Source organism: Fukomys damarensis, unplaced genomic scaffold (assembly GCF_012274545.1).
Source record: "Fukomys damarensis isolate Sample0158 unplaced genomic scaffold, DMR_v1.0_HiC HiC_scaffold_3, whole genome shotgun sequence".
Lineage (NCBI taxonomy): Eukaryota > Metazoa > Chordata > Mammalia > Rodentia > Bathyergidae > Fukomys > Fukomys damarensis.
Genome location: NW_022900915.1, coordinates 9,862,072 through 9,884,529, shown reverse-complemented (window position 1 = coordinate 9,884,529; position 22,458 = coordinate 9,862,072). Strand labels below are relative to the sequence as shown.

The window sequence follows — 22,458 nt, the reverse complement described above, 5'->3', positions numbered from 1 at the left end:
AATTTATGACCACCAAACCAGGAGTCCACAATGTTTGAAGAATATTGTAGAAAAAGATAACACAGAGTACAATTCCATGAACCCCAACAGAATGAATCTACCAGGCAAGGCAAGCAATTTAACAAAAGGCAAAGAAAGGCAACTAACAACAGAAAAATTATAAGAAAATAATAAATCAATATATATCAATTATAATCACCAATGTAAATGATCTTAGTTCACCAATCAAAAGAAACAGACTAGCACAATGGATTAAGAAAGATGATCCTATAATATGCTTCATACAAGAAACACATTTAACTAAAAAAGAAATTCATATGCTGAAAGTTAAAGATTGGAAAATAATATTCTATTTGACAGGAACCCAGAAAAATACAGGGTTTTGCAAACTAAATTTGCAAACAAAGTGGATTTCAAACTAACACAGATTAAGAGAGATAAAGAAGGTCACAACATCCTTGTTAAGAGAACAATAGAAGAGAAAGAACTAACAATCATAAAATTATAGACAGGCACATGAGCTGTAGCCAGAGGCCTGCCCCATGGCATCTGTAAGTGTGTGCAGACCCTGTGAAGCAGCTTTTTGGACCAGAACAATTCAGTTGCAGGCAGATCCCAAGTCAGGGCCCCAACTGACACCAGTGGCTTGGGAACACAGGCCACAGCCAAGGGCCCTCCTGGAAAACAGCTGAACAGGCACACAAGCAACAGCCAGAGGCTCACCCCAATACCAGTGATAAGTGCACAGAGATCCTAGCCAGAAGCCTGCACAGGAACTGGGATGCACAGCCCAGCCAAAGGCCCTTCCAGTCAATAGGTACATAGGGGCCCCAACCAGAGGTACACCTAAATACCATCCCAAGTTTGCACAGGGCCCAGACAGAAGCCCACCCAGAAAACAGGTCAGCTCAGGGACATAGAAGGATACCATACTGAGCCCAGGAATTGGTGTACTGGTGAGTGGCAGAGAAAAGGCTGCTCGGTGGCTTGTTCAGAATTGAAGACCACTGAGTGAGCAAAAAGTTTCCTCAACAAAGGCACAGCAGGTTGCATCTGTTGAAAGGAGAAGACACATAAACAAGTCTCAAATCAGACTTCCAGATCACCTAAGGCAACCCCAAAGGGAAATGAGATGGAACAATCTGATACTCAACCACCTAGTTTCCTGGAACTAGCAATGAAAGAGGATATAGAAAAAATAAAATCAGAAATAATTTCTCAGATAACAGCAAAGAAGGTGCTCATAGTGTAAGACATGAATAATCTAGAGCAGACACAGATTAAAAAAAAAAGAGGCAGTAACCAGGCATGGTGGCACATGTCTGTAATCCCAGTACTCAGGAGGCTGAGGCAGGAGGATTGCTGTGAGTTCAAGACCAGCCTGGGCTACATAGTGAGTTCTAGGTCATTCTCAACTACATAGTGAGACCCTGTCTCAAAAAAAAACAAAAACAAAACAGAGGCAGTGAGGAACATGATGCAATCCCAACATAGGAACAAATTGAATCCATAAAACAGAAGCAAACAGATTTCCAGGAGATTAAAAACTCCACTGAAATTTTATGCAGCAGAAGGAGCCAATGAGAAGATAGAATTTCAGATACAGAAGATAGGATTGTAATTAATGATGAGAAAAAGAAAAAATTCTTTTTGCGGGGAGGTTGAGCAAGGTCTCACTAAGTAGTTCAGACTGTTCTGGAACTCACTGTATAGCCCAGGCTGGTCTCAAACTCACAGCAATCCTCCTGCCTCAGCCTCCCAAATGCTGGGATATAGGCATGTGCTACTATGCCTGGCTGAAAAAGAAAAAATTCTTAAAAATAGTAAGGGAATACAAGAAATCAATCCAGTAGCTGCTAGACAATGCAAAGAAGAATAACATAAGACTGATCAAATTCAATGAAGAAACAGGAGAGAGTGCAGACAACATAAAAAATCTGTTCACAGAAGTAATGGCAGGAAACTTTCCAAGTAAGGAAAAAGAACTTAACATACAGATAAGTGAGGTATATAAGATTCCAACTAGCCATTATTAAAAAAAAAATCTATATATGGGCATATAATAGTTAAGAGTCCAGAAACACAAAAGAAGAACAAATTTCTATAAGCAGTTAGAGAAAAGAAACAAATCCCATACAAAGGAAAGCCCATCAGAATCACACCAGACTTCTCAACACAAGCCCTCAAGGGAAGAAGAGCTTGGAGTGATGTATTTCAAGCCCTAAAGGAAAACAACCTCCAACTCAGACTGATATACCCTGCAAAACTATCTTTCCAAATTCATAAAGAAATAAGATATTTTCATGACAAAAAGCACTTTAGGAACTTCATGAACACCAAACCAGCACTCCAAAATATTTTAAATATCCTGGAAAAAGACAATGAGGATCACAATCCCAGGAAGCCCAGCAGAATGAATCCATCAGGCATGACAAGAAATTAAATGCAAAAGGGGAGAATCCAATAAAAAGTCATGACAAGGATAAGTCAATAAATATCAGTTATAACCATCAATGTTAATGGTCTCAATTCACCAATTAAAAGAAACAGACTGGCAGAATGGGTCAAGAAACAAGATCCAACAATATGCTGTATACATGAAACACACTTAATTCCAAAAGAAACTCATATACTGAAAGTTAGAGGGTGGAAAACAATATTCCATATGACAGGAATTTTGAAAGAGCAGGAGGAGCTATCCTCTTTTGTATCAAGTGGATTTCAAACCAACACTAATTAAGAGGGACAAAGAAGGATACCACGTTGGTGTAAAGGGAACAATCCAAGAGGAAGAAATGACAATCATAAACATATATGCACAAAAAACTAGTGCACCCAACTATATAAACAAATACTAACAGACATAAAAAATCAAATAAACACTAACACAATAGTGGCGAGGGACCTCAATACCCCTGTGTCACAAATAGATAAATCAACTAGACAAAAAATGAACAACAAAATACTAGAACTTAATCAAACTCTTGAACAAATGAACTTAATGTTTACAGAGTGCTCTGCCCCACAAAATCAGAGTACACATTCTTTTCAGCTGCACATGGGTTGTTCTGCAAAATAGACCACATACTCACTCATAGAACATGTTTAAGTAACTGCAAAGGAATTGAAGTTATCCCATGTATATTTTCGGGCCAGATTACAATGAAATTGGAGATCAACAACAAAAGCAACCACAAGAATTTCATAAACAAATGGAAACTGAACAATACACTTCTGAATAACCAATGGATCACAGAGGAATTAAAGAAGAAAGCAGACAGTTCCTACAATTAAATGACAATGATAATATAATATATCGGAATCTATAGGACAGAAAGAAAGAAGTCTTATGAGGAAAATTCATAACAGTGAATACCCATATTAGGAATAACAGAGTGAGCTCAATTAAACTACTTTATGCTGAACTTCAAGCTTCTAGAAAAAGAAGAACAGAACAAAAACAAAGCTCATACAAGGGAGTAAATTATAAAGATCAGAGCAGAAATCAATACAATGGAGACTAAGAGAACTATACAAAAAAATCAGTGAAGTCAAGAGTTGGTTCTTCAAAAGAATAAACAAAAGTGACAAACCCTTAGCCAACCTTATCAAAAAGGGAAAAGAAAAGGCCCAATTCCATAAAATAGGAATAAAAAGAGTGAAATTACAACAGACCCAGCAGAAATCCAGAGGATCATCAATATCTTCTTAGAGAACCTACAGGTCAGTAAGATAGAAAATACAGAAGAAATGGACACATTCCTAGATACGTATGAATTATCAAAGTTGAACAAAGATAACCTAAAAATTCTAAACAACCCAATATCAATCTTTGACATTGAAAACATAATTAAAAACTTACCAACTAAGAAAATCCCCAGTCCTGATGGCTTCATTGCTAAATTCTACAAGACATTTATAGAGGAACTACTGTCACTACTGTTTAAAATTTTCAGTGAAATTAAAAGGAAAGAAATACTTCCTAATTCATTTCTGGAAGTAAGCATCACCTTGATCCCCAAATCATAAAAAGGCTCAAATGAAAAAGAGAGCTACAGGCCAAACTCACTAATGAAAATAGGTGCAAAAATCCTTAATAAGATACTGGCAAATAGGATGCAGAAGATCATCAGGAAGATCATACACACTGACCAGGTGGGATTCATCTCAGTGATGCAGGGATGGTTCAACACATGCAAATAAATAAATGTAATACACTATTTTAATAGAGTCAGGGACAAAACCATATGATCATCTCAACAGATGAAGAAAAAAGCATACAACAAAATCCAACATGCATTTATGATAAAAACTCTCTAAAATCAGAATAGACAGTCTCTACCTCAATCTGATAAAAGTCTATGGAAAAAAACAACAGTCAATATCATGCTTAATGGTCAAAAACTGAAATCCTTCACACTAAAATCAGGAACAAGACATGGAGGTCCATTATCATCACTCCTGTTCAATTCAGTTTTGGAAACATTAGCCAAGCAATTACACAAGAGAAAGAAATGAAAGGAATAAAGATAGGAGATGAAGAAGTCAAGTTGTCATTACTAACAGATGACATGATACTCTATATAGAAGACCCCAAGAACTCCACCAAAAGTTTTCTAGACTTAATAACCAAATTCAAGGTCAACACACAACAATCAATTGCTTTCCCGTACCCAAACAACAGATTCACTGAGAGAGAAATGGTGCAGACAATTCCTTTCACAATAGCAGCCAAAAAACTGAAATACCTAGGAATCAACCTAATGAAAGAAATCAAAGACCTCTACTCTGAAAATTATAGCACTCTGAAAATCAAAATTGAAGAAGATATTAGAATGGAAAGACATCCCTTGCTCTTGGGTAGGAAAAATCAACAGAGTGAAAATAGCCATACTTTCAAAACTGCTATATAGATTCAATGCAATCCCATTTGAAATCCCAGCTGCATACTTCACTGAACTTGAGAAAACAATCCAAAAATGCATTTGGAACAAGAAGAGACTTAGACTAGCAAAAGCAATTCTAAGCAATAGAGACAAGGTAAGCGGGGTATTACAATCCCCATCTTGAAACTACACTACACAGCTACTGTGATTAAAAACAGCATGGTACTGACAAAGAAACAGACTTGAAAACCAGTGAAACAGATTAGAAGATGCAGAAACTACTCCAGATACACTGAGCCACCTCATCTTTAACAAAGGAGCCAAATAACCTCACTGGAGGAAAGATAGCCTCTTTAATAAATGATGCTGGAAAAATTGGGTTTCAACTTACTAAAGATTAAAACTAGACCTATATCTCTCACCATGCACTAAACTAAAATTGAAATGGATTAAAAATCTAAATATTAAAACAGAAACAGTAAGCCAGCTGGAATAGAGGTTAAGTAGAACTCTTGAAGATACTGGTATAGGAAAAGATTTTATGAACAAAACCTCAGTTGCCAGGGAACTAGCATGATCAATCAAAAAGTGGGATCTCTTCCTAAAGAGCTACTACACAACAAGAGAAAGTACCAACAGTGCGAAGAGACAACCCACAATGTGGGAAAAACTTGTCACCAGCTATTCCTCAGACAGAGGTCTTCTATCTAGAATATATGAAGAACTTAAAAAAAATCACACCTTCCAAATTTAAAGATCTAATCCAAAAATGGGCATCTGAAATGAACAGACATTTCTCAGATAAAGAAGTAGAAACAGCAAATAAACATATGAAAAAAAATGTTCAACATCACTGGTCATTCAAGAGATGCAAATGAAAACAATGCTAAGATTCTACCTCACCCCAGAAAAAATGGCTGCTGTCATGAAATCAACCAATAACAAATACTGGGTCTGTGAGGAAAAGGAACCCTGCTTCACTGCTGTTGGGAGTGAAGACTGGTGCAACCACTGTGGAAATCAGTATGGAGATACCTCAAAGAACTAATACTGGAAGTCCCATTTGGCCCAGCTATTCCCCTGCTGAAAATTTTCCCCAAAGAATTACAAGAATCATACCACAGTAATATATGTGCACCCATATTCATTGTAGCACAATTCATGATAGCTAAAATTTGGAAACAGCCCAATTGCCCCTCAACCAAAGACTGGATAAAGAAAATGTGTTTTTTTTTTAATATAAAATGGAGTACTACTCAGCCACAAAGAATGAGAAATCAGAGACATTTATAGCTAAATGGATGCACAATGAGGCCATAAATAGGACACGTGTAAATACTGAATAGTTTCTCTAGTGTGAGAAACTAAAAGTGTAAATAAGGACAAAAGGTATAATAGATAATGTGAAATAGGAAGAAAGGGGACGAAGGGGAAGGGGAAATAGTAGAGGTCAGGGAAAGGAAAGGAGGGGATGGAATTAATAAAAGAAAATGAAAAAATGGAAACAAAGTCTTTATAAATAGGGAAGAATGGAGGGGTTGAAAGGAGGGAAGTGGAATGGGGAAAAAAAACAAGAGCCAAGATGGATCATATAAAGGGGCAAATTTCCAGTGATGAATGTCATTATATTGTATACCTAAAATGTACCAATAAAATTAATTAAAATAATCACAAAATTATATGCAACAAATACCAATTCACTCAACTATCTAAAACAAATATTAATGGGAATGAAAAAAAATAAGCATCATAACAATAATACTGGGGACCTCAATACCTCACTGTCACATATAGATAGATCAACTAGGTAAAAAACAAAGAAATAGAACTGAGCCAAAAGTTTTAACAAATGGTAGATTCTACACACTGTTCTACCCCACAACACCCCAATATTTATTATTTTCAGCTAAAATGGAACTTTCTCGAAAATAGACCAAACACTAGCTCACAGAACATGCTTAACTAAATGCAAATAACTGAAATTTTCCCTTTAACAGACCCCAGTGCAATATTAGAAATCAGTGGCAAAGAAAGCTGTGTCAGTTACTTTTCTCTCATTGCTGAGATAAAATATCTGACACCCAAAGTTAGAGGGGCAATGGTTTATTTGTAGAGGTTTCAAGCCATAATCAGCTGGCTCCAAGGCAGGTATGGCAAAAAGGCATTGCAAAGGAGAAACATGGTGCACAGAAGGCAGTAAAGGCAAAAAGAGAATTCCCCTTTTATCTTATTCAGACTACTTAGGGTGAGGAGCACTCACACCCTTAATCCTAGTGCCACTGATCCTGGCATTGATTAATGAATCAATTCCAACTTCACACACTCTAGATCAAGCCTCTGACCACATGAGGCTTTGGGAGGATATCTAGACTCAAACCATAACAAAAGCCACAAAAACTGCATAAACACATGGAAATTAAATAATTCCCTCCTGAACAACCAATGGGTCACATATTATATTAAACAAGAAATTAGACAGTTTCTACAATAATGCTAATGCAACATACCAGGTAAACAGGATGCGATGAAAGCAGTCCTATGAGGAAAAGTTATAGTGGTGTATTCCCACATCAGGAAAACAGAATGAGCTCAAATAAATAACCTAATATTGAACCTCAAGAGTCTATGAAAAGAAGAGCAAGTTAAGCCCAAAGTTTGTACAAGGGAGTAAATTATAAAAAGCATAAATTATAATAATCAGCAGAAATTAATGCTGTTGAGACTGAGAATATAATACAAAGATTCAATGAATTGAATAGGTTCTTTGAAATATTAAATAAAATGGACAGACACTTAGTGAAGCTTAGAGAAGAAAGAAAAGAGTCACAACCATGCAATTAGGCAGAAAGGGGCGAAATCACAACAGATCTTGCAGAAATCCAGAAGGTCATAGATATCTACTTCAAGAACCTTTTCATAAGATGAAAACACAGAAGAAATGGACAGATTCCTAGATACGTACGAATTATCAAAGATGAATCAACAAACTATAAAAATTCTAAAAAACCCAAAAGCAGTCAATGAAATTGAAGATGTAATTAAAAGAATTACTATCAAAGAAAAGGTCCTGATAAATTCACTGCCTGTATGCAATGGTCTAACCACATACCTGTATACAGTACCCTTCTGCTGGATTTCCTTTGTAACTTAGAAAGACTGAGAGCACTTTAGATGTGAACATCAGAAATATCATAGTAATATTTCTGCCCAGTGACTGAAAGTATCCAGAAAGTATCTGAATAAGCAAATAATAAGAGTGATCCTCTGTGGAAGGCTGCTGGAGGCCAGGCACTATTAGAGGATTACAAACATCTCACAAGAAACAAATGCAGGTGAAGAGGTAGAGGAACTAGAAACTGTGCACTGTTGGGTAGCATAGATAAAATATCTGTACTAAGCATTTTAAACAATCTTTAGGTAGCCAGGTGTGGTGGTGCATGCCTGTAATCCCAGCACTTGGGAGGCTGAGGCAGGAGGATCACTGTGAGTTCAAGACCAGCCTGGGCTACTTAGTGAGTTCCAGGTCAGTCTCAATTACATAGTGAGACCCTGTCTCAAAAATAAATAAATAAATAAATAAATAACAAAAACAAAACAAAACAATCTTTAGGTATGATTTTTTTCCCCTTCTAAAAATTGAGATAGAAAAATATACTTTATTTATTTCCAGCCCTACCACAGTGCTTTTTACCAGAGGAGCAATGACAAGACTATGTCCATTTGAATTAAAAATTTCAACTCAACCATGCTGAAATTTTACCAAATGCCTTCCATACATGCTGGGCCCTGCACATGATACTCAGTACTGTCATATATTAAGCATAGTTTAAATATACTCTCATAGATTTGCAGGCCTGTGGGACTGCGGCAGGAGGCAAAACAAGCACGCTCTGCCATTTATAGTTAAGAAACAAAGGCTTCAAGCATAATATATTTACAATTACTTGTTACAATTACTTGGTATAGAACTAAAAAGCCATCCCACAGAACACAGTGACATTTTAAGGTCATAATGTGTGCATATTCCCACTGATACCTGGTCATCTATACCCAAAACAAGGCATACAGTATCCCTTTGTACCATCCAATGATATCAGTCTTTAAAGACTCCCTGTTGGGGTTGAGACCTGATTTAGATTCTTATATGATTAAGGCCCCTGAAGGAACATTTTACATCCAAAAGGAACAAAGAAAATACATTTGTAATATCAACTTTCCACAGAAATCTCTAAGAGAAATATTGATAAGTGCATATATTGTGTAAGTAAAACTATGATAATCATCGTAGTTCCCCAAACCTCAGGAATAACTTTAGTGTGCATAAAATGTATCCAAACTCACACTGGGGTAGATGTCTTCATGACACTGCCTTCATTCTCAAAAGTGCAACTCTGTATATATCTATTTTACTATTAATTCTACCTAGACTTGTACAGATGGCTGTGTCTTGACTGAATTCTTTCAACAAGAGCACATAGAACCTAGGGCCAAGCAGTGAGGGGCCAGTATGCTACATTAGGACTCAGCATTCTGGTGACAATATCTCATTTCATTCTAGAAAACAGAAAAGGCCAAAGGTCTTACTGGGTCATTTACCAGAGCTTAAATATGTCAGAAAAACAACATGGGAATAGAATGTTTTCATCATTTACAGGAAGAATATGAAAGCTACGATAAAGATGAACAGTACATGCATACAATGAAGCTTTGCCATTTCTTTTTGCCTCTTGGAGCCCCAAATTACGACATATGGTTTGCCACACAGAAATAGATTACTACAACCATGACTTGCCTAAGAGAAGATAAACATCTAGTGTGCTAACCTTAATATAATGTAACCATCCTTGGCAAAATGTATCTTTAAAAGTTAGATTTTTCCTTAGAGACAAGTGGACTTTCTAACTTTTCTCATGCCTCAGACATAGCCACCATTCACTCCTCTCAGCCTAGATAATGTACAGATGCTGGAAAAATCCAGTTTCATTTTCACAGACAAGAGAGGTCTGGGTCCAGGAAAAGATAAAACAAATCTGAAAACACCTATTATCTCAATTGTATTTCCTTCCATGTTCCTCGCTATAAAGATCCTACACACCTGTACAAAGAGAGACTGTGATTTGAATGATAAACCCCTCCATATCCTTGGAGCTAGCTATGAAAACCACCCCCACACTTCTCTTAACAAAATAAACGGCCTCCTTTGATTTGGTCAGTGCTGAGCAAACAAATCTGGCCACGTATACTTAAGCGGCCAGTATGGGAAAAGAACCAATAGGTCTGGTAAGAAAAAGAATAAAAGGAATAAAAGACACACTATAAACCGTTTTCATCCTTTCTTCCCAAACGGGATCATTACCCCGCAGGTTGTGTCAAATTGTCTTATGTGCCTTCCATGCACACCAACTGTTATTTGTAGCAATTTAAAACTAGGCATTTTAGCCTGTTTTGTTACATGTGTATAAGGAATGGAAATGGGATTTCAGTCCAGCAGTGACCTTGTGTGGGTCAATTATCCTGTCTGAAGTAATTCCCTATCCAGTAAAAAAAGAAAAAAACTGATTAAACTGATCCCCACGCATCTTGAAAGTTTTCACTGAGACACTGATGTGAAAGTCCTTTGAGCTGTAAAACACTATTAATCACACGCAGAGAGAATTTCTTTAAATCATTGTAGGGTTAATTTAACATTAACATGTCTAAGAGGAGCCCTTTCCCCAAAAGAAAAAAAAAAAGTCTGTTTGCTATAGTTGAATAAATTCTGGAAAACATTTCTACTGAAACTCATTTGTTTAAGAAATGACAAAGATCTCGAAGTTTACCAAGAGCACAGTTACCAGCCTGGTTGAAGAGCACATCACTAGTTCCGGCGTATCAGTATTCGGGTGCTTCCGCCCTGACGCTCGGGTAAAACGGTGAAAACGACCAGTTGCAGGCCAGCTGAAGTGCCACACTTAACATGGCTATCACGCCCCGACACAAATATCCACACCCAATGTGGAGATAAGGCGCAGGCAAGGGAGCAGCCCCGGATGACAACACTCCGGACTGCCGGAGCGGCAGCGGAAGCGGAAGTGCTTCGGCGGTGGGGGCCTCGGGAAGTGTTGTTTCTCCCTCCTTCTCAACCACAATAACAGACTGAGGGCCGGCTTAGGTGAGACGGCGGATGAGGGAACCGGGATACGGACGCGGGAGGCAGAAAGACGGGTGTTTGAGGCAGGGCAGCTGCTGCCAGAATGGGGAGACCCCGGCTCCCAACTGCCTGGGTTCTGTATCTCTTGCCCCCTTAGGGCCTAGATCAACGAGGGGAGCTGGGGCGAATATGGGTAGCTCCTGACTTTCTAGGCCTTGCTTTGGGTTGCTCCTGGCCCAGGAGCCCGGCAGTGGAGAGCCCTGTCGGAGCCTCGGTTTGCTCCTGAGATGGGAGGTTCACTTTTGCCCCTCCCCCTCTTGGGGCCTCCCGAATGCCACGATTTTAACGTTAAGTCTGTGTTTAGGCCGGTAAATGGATTAAGGCATTTGGTCAGCTGCGCTGGAGGGATACCCTGAGCAGAATGAAATGAATACATCTTTGAAAGAAGCTGCTGCGCTTGAGGATCAGGAGTTTGAGTTCTAGTTTTACTCAGTTCTCCGACTCACTACATGACCTTGTCCAGATCCATTATCCTCTTTGTACCACAATTTTCTTATCTGTAAATTGCAAGTGTTGGGTGTCTCCGATGCTACTGCCAGCTCTGGAAATCCTTATTCTCAGTTCCTCTTTCATGGAGACTTAGCGATAGACCTGAAAAGCATGTCCTTCCTGCTTCCTACTTAGCCAGGAATTAACTGGCTGATGAGATATCCACAGTGTTCTTCAAATACGAAGCAGGCCAGAGGTATCCAGTCATTTAAGGAGATTCCTGGGCGTTGGGAAGCTCTATCCAAGATACAGTAAATCCAAACAAATGGTGAAATAATTGCAGTGTGAAAAATAGGAACCTGGGTTTTGTCCTGAAAGTTGCCATTTGCTTGATGATTCACTTTGGACAAATTCTTTCCATTTACTGGGTTTGACATGTCTTATTTGTCAAAGGAAGGTGTTGGATTAGGTTCCTTGTTCTTAATCTTATCCTCTGCAGCACAACTGAAGGACAAAATAAAGACTATAAAGATAATGTTTTCTGGGGGAGGGAGCAGTTGGAGTGTGGAGGATATGTATTATTTAATTGTAGATTTAACAAATACTGATGCTTATAATTTTTAACGTTCATTTTGAAAAGTACTAGTTTAGATGATCTCCCTTTCTGGTTTAAAATTTATGATGCTGTAATTCTGGTCTTGTCCTCTTTGGATGAAGAATATGGAGGTCTATATATTTAAATGGCTGCCTGAGGTTTTCGTTTAAATTTAGCAAAAAAAAAAAAAAAAAAAAAATGGTTATTATAGGAGAAAAAGGAAAGCTAGGTTCCAGTAAAGTTAAGTGGTCAGTGAAATAAAATTGAACTGTTGTTGACTGCCTGGATCATTGGTTCAGCAGTGGCACATTCTGCCTCTGAGACTTTGGCCAAACCGACTCACTTCTCTCTGTGCCTTTATCTATAACATGGAAGTTTCAACCGGACAGTTTCTAGGTACTTTTCAGGACTGAAGTTCTTTGTGTATGTGTTTATCTGAGCAGTTTGTTAAGTGTGATGTGACATTTCTTCAGGTGAGATACTGTGTCCTAGATCTATCTATGATACCTTTTATTAACATTAATTAGGTAACATGCGAGATTACTTTGATATGTACAAGCTGAAGCCAAAAGTCATTAAAAACCTGAAAGGGAATGTTGACCAGAGAGGTCTTTGTGAAGTTTTAGATGGGAAGGAAGTTCTTTTGGTGAGAGTAATGCAAAGTAATTTGAGTTGTACTGAATTGAAATGACTGAGGTAAGAAATATGGTAGGATCTGCCTGGACTCTGGGGTTATAAGCTTCATGGGGAGAATGACTTTGTCACTCCCTACTACCTAGTAGAGAGTAAGTAAATGAGTGAGATAACGGGTGGAGATAGTTAGATACATTGAATAGATACCAAATGAAAAACTGATTCAGAATTGTGAAAATTTTATAAAAGAATATATCCCGAGTTGAATTGCAAGATAAGTTGATTTATCTCTGCCAAATGAAATGCTAGTGAGAAGCAAGCATATGCTTCTGAGTGCCTAATGTGATCTGAGGAAAGGCGTAATTAGGTAGAATACATCTCGTGTGGAGTTTGCTAACAAGATAGAACAGGTATAAGATTTTTAGTTGTGGTGGGTTTAAGGAATAAAGGAGTAAAGATTATTATAGATGTCAGTAATTTTCAGAATTTTGAGCCAGAAGTGTTAAAATATTTATGTTGGAAATAGAGGATTAAAAGGGGATTTATTCAAGCAAGGAAATGCTAGTGCTTCGCTACAAGAGGAGGAGATAGCATTGAACATTAAGGGTTAAAAAGTGTAATTTTGAGAGCAACTCAAATAAACTTGCAGGTGTACTACAATTTAATTTAGGATGAGGGAGATATTTAAACTGACTACAAGGAGTAAAGCATTTCCTAGAGCAGTTGTATTCTTGAAGGACTCTGATCTAAAGAATACTCATAAGCAGCTCAGGCTTAATTGTGTGTTATAACACGGGGGCAAAAGTAATGCTTTCTGTGACTAAAGTCTACCAAACAGGCAGCCATGGAATGGCCATAGGATACCCAAGAGAGCACAGGATACTGTGTGGAAGCCTAAATTAGATGCATCATAAACCCTAATTTGTTAAGGAGGGTGTGGACAGAGGCAGTTCTGTCAGAGCATCCTGAAGCCCATCTCCACGCGCATTGGGGCATCACTCTGGAATGCAGGGAGACAGCTGCTGTGGCCGAAGACTTGATGATGGGGTGTGTAGTGTAGGCAGCGAAGCCTGGATGCAAGCCTGAGCTTTGACCTTTATATGTGACCTTGACAGCTGAGCCTTTCTGGTTCTGTTTGTCCATCTGAAAATGTAAGGAGCCAGTGCTGGATAGGTATCTCTAAATACCTGGCAACTCCGTGAAATTATATTTCTGATTCTGCTTTGACGAGTCTTGGGAGAAAGTGTGCACCTTTCATCACAGTCTTATATGGGTTTGTAATCTACCGAAAATTAACTGTGTGATGAGATAGTGTCTGGAGGCCCCTTCAACTTTTAACGTTGTTGGATTATTCTATAATTCTATCAGAATGACATTTCTTTGAGGTTCAAGAATCTGAGCCTCCACAACTTGCTAATCATAGAAATAATGATCTACAAAATACAATCTTCACATATTTATATTCATGGTAACTGGAATTTCCTTTCTTTACTTCTCTTTTTACCTGCTACTGTGGTGGACCTTCCTTTCTTTGTTGAGTTTTTCAAGGGAAGGTAGAATGTTTAGTGGTATGATAACATTTAAAGAAAGAGGTGGAAAGAAAGGAAAACAAAGCTGGTCACAACCATTGTCTCCTTTTCTTACTTATTTTATCTCTGTGTCCATTGACAGGACAACAAGATAAACTATACTTACAGGAGAGACACATTCACTGCTTACGACCACTTGCATGAAATGCTTAGTATTTTCTAGTACAAGGAGACCAAGCCTGTATTCCCTAGTGCCTGGGATGAAATGCTCAGCATAGTCTGGTTGGGTATTTCACTTAATTGAAGATTATGCCAACTTTAGTACAAACAATTTTGTTGTCCTTTGTCAAGACTGGGAAAGAAGGCAAATAAATAAGTCCTTTAGTAAGGAAGCTTTTTACCTCCTGAACATTTCCAGAGTCACTTACTTGGACTGAAGTGATCAACCTATACATAAGAATAAGAGCTTATTTTTCATCCCAGTTTTCATCTCCACCACAGGCTTACTGGAGGAGTTCCACTCCATCTGTCAAGTAGATAGCTACAAAATCAAGTATTCAATTCTAGGCATATTATAGAAATATTATACAGTCTTAAAATTTTGTTAGTCCTGTTAATTTAGGCTTTTTGGTAGTTAGTGTTAATGCAGACTGTTTGTTAAATAGATTTTTGTGAGTTTACTGGAGACCTAAACTTCATACAGTAACAATTGTGTGGGTAAATAGTTTTCTAAATACTTAATGAGAAATTTTGTAAATTTAAATGATAACTTAAGTTGCCAGTAATTTAGTCTAAAACTTAAAGTGTAAGTTGTATACTGGGACTACTAAATATGATCCACAAAGCTACAACATTGCAAAATAGCAATGAATACTTAGATAAAATCATAAGAGGGAGGTGTTATTAAGTCTTGTGGATTTGTTGAAGCGAAAGAAGGAAGGACTACATGAGTCAAGAACATGGTCTCTAAAGGACTGTCAGAATGTGTGTGTGTGTGTGTGTGTGTGTGTGTGTGTGTGTGTTTACCTGAATAGTCAGGGAACTTTTGTTTATTTTACTTAAGTTTTCATGTTTTTCAGGTTCTAACCAAAAGCTAAATACAATGGGTAAGCACTAGTTTTCCTTCAAAGGAGTAGGAACATTTAGATTTACTTCCTGTATTAAAACTGAGGCATGAGCCAAAATACAATAACTAGAAGCCTGATCCAAACTACAGGTTATTCATCAGTGGATTAGTCAATGCTAGTCAATAGTTTTTTGTTTTTTGTTTTTTGTTTGTTTTTCTTTCACTCTTTTGCAAGTAGCTGTTTGTTATGTCTGTCTTTATTGGAGTAGACTCTCATTATATTATCATAAGTGTTATAGCATTGTTGCTGAGATCTTTCAGGGTTGTGGTAGGAAACAGTGCTCACAGAAATGTGAAATGGTTCATAGCACTAGCCTTAGCTACTAGATGCATATGGAATAATGGAAAATCATATGGATATACATCAAAGAGTTGAAGATTTATAATGAGAGGGGCAAGATGGAGGCAAAATTAACATCCTCTTGCATGACAGAAACATGACCAAAACACTACACAAATTTCTGTAGAAACATGTGAAGTTGTATGGGGAGCACAGATGAGAGTGAGTAGAAGTCATCACAGGAGATTAAACAGTGAAGCTACATCTTGAAGGCCAGTGCGCAGTTTTCTAAAGGAAGGAGGAGCCACAGTGAAAAGCTTATTAGGAAAGAGTGTTTGGTGAGACTGAGAAGCTGGTGGTGCTGCTAGAGTGAGTGTATTGAGGAGCAGGGGTGCAGGTTGAGAGAGATTTGACTAGCATGGAGAGATTTATCAGATTTATCATCTAGGACCAGGATTTCTTATGAGCTGATTTTATTTGTTGTTTTGCTTATTAGTTTTATAAAGAAATATAATACTCAAGGCTAATCTAGAAATTTTAAACGATACAGGCAAATATGAAGTTAAAAGTGAGGGTTTTTTCTTACTTATCCCTGTCCTCACTCCTCAGAGGCAACCATTGTTAACATTTTGGCATGGATCTTTTCATAAATGCTGTGTCCACTAGGTGCCTGTGGACAGGAATCCACACACAGTTCTAAAATTGCATTTCTTTGGCATCCAAGGCCATAGATAATTAAAAGCAACAAATTGGGTGGGTTAGAGAGTATAAACAGGCTGATACCTGCAAGAAACAAGAAATACTGTAATCTTTTAGTGAGGGAGGAAACCAGAATACACACACAGACAGGAATACACACACACAGAAGTAAAGGACTCACAGCTTAGCAGTTTCCTCTCATTATTGCTGCAGCAAAGAAACCCCAGGAACCCAAGCACTTCAGGAACTCCCGTCCAGCTGGTGTCCATGTCCTGCTGTGAGGACCTCAGCTGTGGAGTGTGGTAACTCCATTTAACTTTTGTGGTACTGCTGTGGGTACCCATCATGTGGATTAAGAGCCCTGCAAATAATTCAGCTTCATCTCCATTTTGTTTTTCTTATCACCTTCTGCACCCTAATACCTATGTTTTGTTTTAGTTTTTTACTAGAGCAAAGCTCTTTCCCAGTGTGAAGAACACATGCTACTTGCACCTTCAGTAATGCTTTGCCTCCCTCTCTGTTCCCATTTTGCTTTGCTAATTCCTGCTTTTCCTTGGATATCTGCTCAGTCCTTTCTTTCTTAGAAAACCCCAGACTCCGGCTCCCTTGTCAAAGGCTACTTTTTACTTTCTTAACAAGACTCATCTCATTTTGAATTCCAAGCTGATTTTCCTGGTTATTTGAGCGTCTGTTTTCACTTGCCTGCAGGGTCTTTTGTTCACATTGCTAGACCCAAAGTAGACATTCACAATAAGTACATGAAACCATGCCTGAATTAATTAAACTTAAATGAACTTTCTTTCAGCTGTCAACCTATGCCTACTTCTCCATCTAGAATGTCCTTACTACGAAGGAGAACAGTATGTCATATAAACTGTTTTATCTGGTTCACCATCATTAAAATATTCCCAATTTGATGATTGGTTACTCTTGAATGCTGGTCAGCAAAGCATCAGATTACTCACTCATCTGACCCACCCATTCCTCCCTTCCTCTTCTCCCTCTCCCTTTTTTCCTCCTGCCTAAGGCTTGTTTGTTTGTTTGTTTGTTTAATATATGTGTGATACAAAAGTGAACTAACTTCTTAGTATTCTCAAGAGAGGAAACTGTTCTCTGAAATTATATATAAAATTGTACTTATGGTCAGTGGTTTTCATTAGATTCAGGAAGGGTTCTGTGATCCACTGTGTGTGGTCTACCTTCATTTTGTAGGTGGGAGAAAGAAGAATTTAAAATTTTAATTCAAGTTCGTAAAAGTAATTTTTGGCAAATCCAGTTTAAGAACCTGAAAGACACCTCAGGATTCCTCTGTTGTATTGTGTACAGTTTATGAGGTATGATGAAAAAATACAATGAATGCTTAAATTTTAAAAAGATTATTACAGTAAAAGACACATTGCCATTAATCCCCCTCAAAATCCTCTGCCTTGCTTTGAATACACTTAGCCCATCATTTCCCCTTTCTGAAGCAGTTGTGAAAGTCGTTTTTCATGAGTATCTTTAGTTAAGCTGTTGTGGTGGATGTCTTTGCCCTTCATGGTCATTTTGACTTTGAGGAAGAGCCACAATTTGCACAGAATCAGATCTGGTGAATAAGGTGGGTGACGACACACCATGTTTTTGTGAGCCTGCCTTTCTATTGGATGGCACGCAACAGCAGCATTCACTATGTTTTTGATCACACGCCTAATAAAGACAGACACTCAGGAAAGAGGATTTCTAGAAGTACTTCAAAATATGGCAAGAATAATGGGGATAAGATTGTGTTTTAAGTGAAAGAGTATTTTGCAGGTGGAGTTGGGGTTGATGACTGTCTTACTATGGTAAATGTTTTAAATTTAAACATTCACTATATATTTCAATTCAGGTCTGTATGAAATGTTGGCTTCCTTAGTATTAATGGTATTGTAAATGGGGGAGGTGGCACACTTGACAGATGAAAAGAAACATGTATATATGAATTCACACATTTATTTTGAGTGCCTTTGGAGAATCACACACTCTTTTGGTTATCCAGTTTAATGATCTTAACCTATAAAGAAATTGGTGCTTGGAGAAATTGAATGAATTAATCCAGGAAGCAGGTTGAGTCCAAATTAGTGAATAGGCTTCTAGCTTGACTCATGCTAGACAGTATACATTTAAAATCTCAACTGATCTTCAGAAAAAGATGTTAGGACAGATTAATACTTTTTAAAAGCAAAATACGGTATACTGTGTATTATTGAAATAACAATAGCTTTGCTTGTTAGTATTTTAAAATACACATTTGTTTGCTTTTGTTTTTTTACCTTGTTTTTTATTTTTGCCATAGGGTCTTACTGTGTAGTTCAGGTTGGCTTTGAACTCACCATGTAGCCCAGGCTGGCCTTGAACTCCTAGTGATTCTCCTGAGTGTCAGGATTACAGATGTGCACCTCTGCACCCAGCTTATAAGCATTGTTTTACATAGATTTTAATAGGAATTGTTTTGGGCTTGGGTTTGGTGTGTTCTTTTATTCTGTTCTCTGTTTGCTTTTTAGGTGCTTTGAACTCTAGTAAGCAGAAATATTTGCTCTTTGATACTAGAGAGAACACAGCAATGGGGCCCCGAAAGAAAAGTGTTAAAACGTGTCTCATAAACAATGAACTTCCAGAGGAAATTATACCAGATGAAACAAAGGACTATATGAATCAACTTTCACATGAAGTACTTTGCCATATATTTAGGTAAGATTTTGTTTGAATTCCACCTACCTGGAATGTAAAAGTAAAAGCAAACCCTAGTGCTCTGCTTTTTAATGTGGTATCCTCTAGCTTTATGTAATTTAAATTTAAATCACTTGAGAGGCTGAAGGAGGAGAAGCTGAAGCTCATAGCAAGGTATGTCTCCATAAATGAAGTAAAATTAGTTGCATTAGTTGATGTTTCAAGTGCTTAGTAGATACTGTAGAAATACCTGTGTATAAACGTAAAACAGTGTTTCTAACTTTTTTGTTTTTACCATAACCTTTTATACACATATATGGAAGTGATTAAAACAAGAGTTTTGTGGTGAGGGATGGTGGTTATAGCTAAGCAATTGAGTGCTTTATTAATGTGTGCTAATCCATCCCTACTATCAAAAAAATAAAGCTTTGTAAGAAACTACCCATTATATTATATGCAGTGTCTGCATTAAAATTGTTCTGTTATTAATACATCATAAATTTTTTCAAAAGCAAACTTTAAAAAAATATGTTTTTACTTAAATTCCATTCTAACAATAGACTGTGAAGGAAAAGAGAAAAATTGAGCCATCCAGATTCTGTTGCTTTCTTCTTATTGTCTTTATTATACAATTCAAATAAACAAAATTTAACATTCTTAATCTCTGGAATTAGAAACCTGGGTTAGAATCCTAGGTTTACCATTTACTAGCTATGGGCCAGCGATACATAAAAATGTGTCAGAAGAATTTTGTGAGATAGTACTTTTGAAGCACTCATCTGCATTGCGTGACATGAATGCTTATTCACTGTTAGTAATTTTTTTCTTATTGCTACGTGGTGATTATTATTATAGTCACTGCTTTCCAGCCCTTTGAAATGTGTAGTGTGACATACTTACCATTTCCCCACACATGGGGTTTTCTCTTTTCTGTAGTTATACTTTTAATTAAATTTTCCAAGCATTTGAGTTTTTCTTTATACTCTTTACCTAGAAAAAGTTTGCATAAATTAGCTCAAATTCTTACGAAGTATTGCACATAGTGAAGATAGAGTTCTTTTAGAGAATTTTGGAAACCTCATTTTTTGTTTTCTGATATACATTTGTATTAGTCTTTGTTTTCTACAATTTGTTATTTTGTGAGGTTTTGTTCTGTCTGAAAATAAAAGGCCCAATTAAAATAATAGTTTTTGTTTTGTTTTGCTTTAATTTAACAAAACGACACTGATATTTTGCTAGAAAAAGTCTGTTAGACCCAAAATTTCCAGAAAAAGACTAGCCCTTCTGTATGTTCAGAAACATGCACAGTATGCACAGTAGTTAGATTTGGTGTTGATGAAGATAGCTAGACAGGTAGGCAAAACAAAGAAACATGGACTCCTAATATAGATTCAAATTGTTGTGGAGATCTAGTTAATGATAAAGTTGGTATCCACATATAAATAAGGAAAAGGTGGGTGTATTATTCAATGATAGTATCATGCCTACAAACCAATTGGAGGAAAAAATGAAAGCATGTCTTCATTTCTTATAACTAAATTGTAAATAGATTGACAAGTTAAACAGTAAAGCTGGTATAATTCTAAACGAAAGTAGAGATAAAATTGTTTTTAGGATGGATGTTAGAAATTGTTACTTGATCATTATATACTATATATGTCTATTGAATTCTGTACCCTATAAAGATGTAGAAACATGTCCCAGTAAATATAATAATGCTTAAATGTTATGATGTATTATGAAAAAATTAGACTGCATTTTAAGTTGAAACAAAATAACATTTTGCAGTTGAACAGAAGATTCAAATGGAAGGAGTAAAATCAAGTAGAGATCTTATTCTGGTTCTAATGAAGTAAACATACAGCAGATTAGCAGAACATAGATAGATTGTTGACACATGACTGTAACCCCAGCGATCTGAGCAGCTGAGGCAGGAGGATCATAGTTTGAACCCAGTCTGGGCAGCTTATCAAGACTCAGTCTTAAAAGGTTGGGGAATGTAGCTAAATGTTAAAGCCCTGGGTTCAGTTACTACTCCTCCCCATTCTGCCCCATCAGAATGAAAGAACCATGACTCCTTGTGAGATGTTTGTTCTAAAAATAAATGGATTATTTGTACGTTTCTCAATTTTTAGTCTAAATTTTTACCTGTTATAACGATATATTAACTACTTAACATATGCTCATAAAACAAAAAAATCTTTGGCCTTCCTTAAACCTAATTTTGCATCTTTTCTAAAATGTAAAATATAATATTTATATGCCCTTTGAACTTTTCCAGGTCTTTATTTGTATATCTTTCTAAAATACATTTTTTTCCTAGAGAAAATATGATAACTTGATTTTTTTATTACTGATCTGTTTTTATTTAAAGGAAGTATAAAATTAACCCAGGTAATATTTTGAATAAGCATCAGTTATTTAGAAAAAAAATACTGGAGTGACAAATGATTTAGGATACAATATGTAGTCATGTAGTTTCTGAAAATTACTAGTAACTAAGTTATAGAGACTGTTGATTAAGTTGTAGCTAAGAAGAATGCTGTTTTGATTTGATTCCATTTAGTTTTAAAGAGGAAGGGAAAATGCCAAAAGGTTGAAAACAAATGGAGAACAGAAATACTTAACATTTCTAAAATTAGAAATATTTATCATTTCTAAAATTAGAAATATTTATCATTTCTAAAATTAGGATAATTTCTAGAAATTCGAGTCTACCAGACTGTTAACATCTTTGCCCTTTTCCCCAGTTACCTCTCTGTGTGACTTTTTGCAGGCTTAACTTTTCTGAGCCAGTTTTACTACTTATAAGATGTCTGCCAGATCAGTGAAGATTCCTTACAGTAGGTAATGGAAGATAACACTCAGCTAGAATTTGAAGACCATGTAATAAAGGGATTCTAATCAGAGGTAGAGATGCGGTTGAATGAACCAGTGATGGAAGTTGAGGAGCTCTTCTAGGAGACGAGTGGCCTCACAAGCCAGCCTTGCCACCTCTAGCCCTCTGTTTGGCACTTCCCGTTAGCTGGGTCAGCTGTGAGGCTTGAGGGAGGGCTGTGTGACAGTGACCAGCTGCTTAGCTTGTAAGATGGTCTGAAACAGAGTACAGTATATTGTATAGGCTTAAGGAATAACTTACACTTAAAAAAAATTCTGGGTGTGTGTGGAAGGATGTTGAGGGAAACAGATGAGATTTTTCTGATCTTTCAAGCTGTCCACTTGGTGTTCGAAAGCAGAGTAGAAGTTAACTGAAAATTTTCAGGAAGGAAGAGATGAGGAAGATTGGGAGGCAGGAAGCCTTGGTCCAGTTGAGGTGTCCTCACTTCATACTCAGTGCAGTACTTTTATCACTCTGTGTGACCTGAAAGGTACAACATTCAGGAGAAGAAATTGTGTACTATAA

At 37.0% G+C, this 22,458-nt stretch overlaps 2 protein-coding genes across 17 annotated transcripts in view; one reads left to right on the top strand and one right to left on the bottom strand.

Annotated features, from left to right (window-relative positions):
- LOC104864252 (serine protease inhibitor Kazal-type 7-like) overlaps positions 1-10,943 on the bottom strand; it is a 57,210-nt gene extending 46,267 nt beyond the window's left edge. For 8 of the 10 annotated variants that reach the window (XM_010627098.3, XM_010627101.3, XM_010627097.3 and 5 more), the window contains exon 1: positions 10,706-10,943. The gene's annotated coding sequence lies outside the window, so the exon portion shown is untranslated. The remainder of the gene's footprint in view (positions 1-10,705) is intronic. The other 2 variants (XM_010627103.2, XM_010627106.2) reach the window with 1 other exon arrangement.
- Positions 10,944-10,952: 9 nt separating this feature from the next.
- Positions 10,953-22,458, top strand: part of Fbxo38 (F-box protein 38) — a 53,822-nt gene continuing 42,316 nt past the window's right edge. For 3 of the 7 annotated variants that reach the window (XM_010627096.2, XM_010627095.2, XM_010627089.2), the window contains exons 1-2: positions 11,739-11,761; positions 18,890-19,076. In XM_010627096.2, the coding sequence (XP_010625398.2) occupies positions 18,949-19,076 (128 nt within the window). In that variant the 5' untranslated portion in view covers positions 11,739-11,761; positions 18,890-18,948. Of the gene's footprint in view, positions 11,038-11,738; positions 11,762-16,580; positions 16,670-17,680; positions 17,702-18,889; positions 19,077-22,458 lie in introns of those variants that run through there. The other 4 variants (XM_033766758.1, XM_010627090.2, XM_010627094.2 and 1 more) reach the window with 4 other exon arrangements.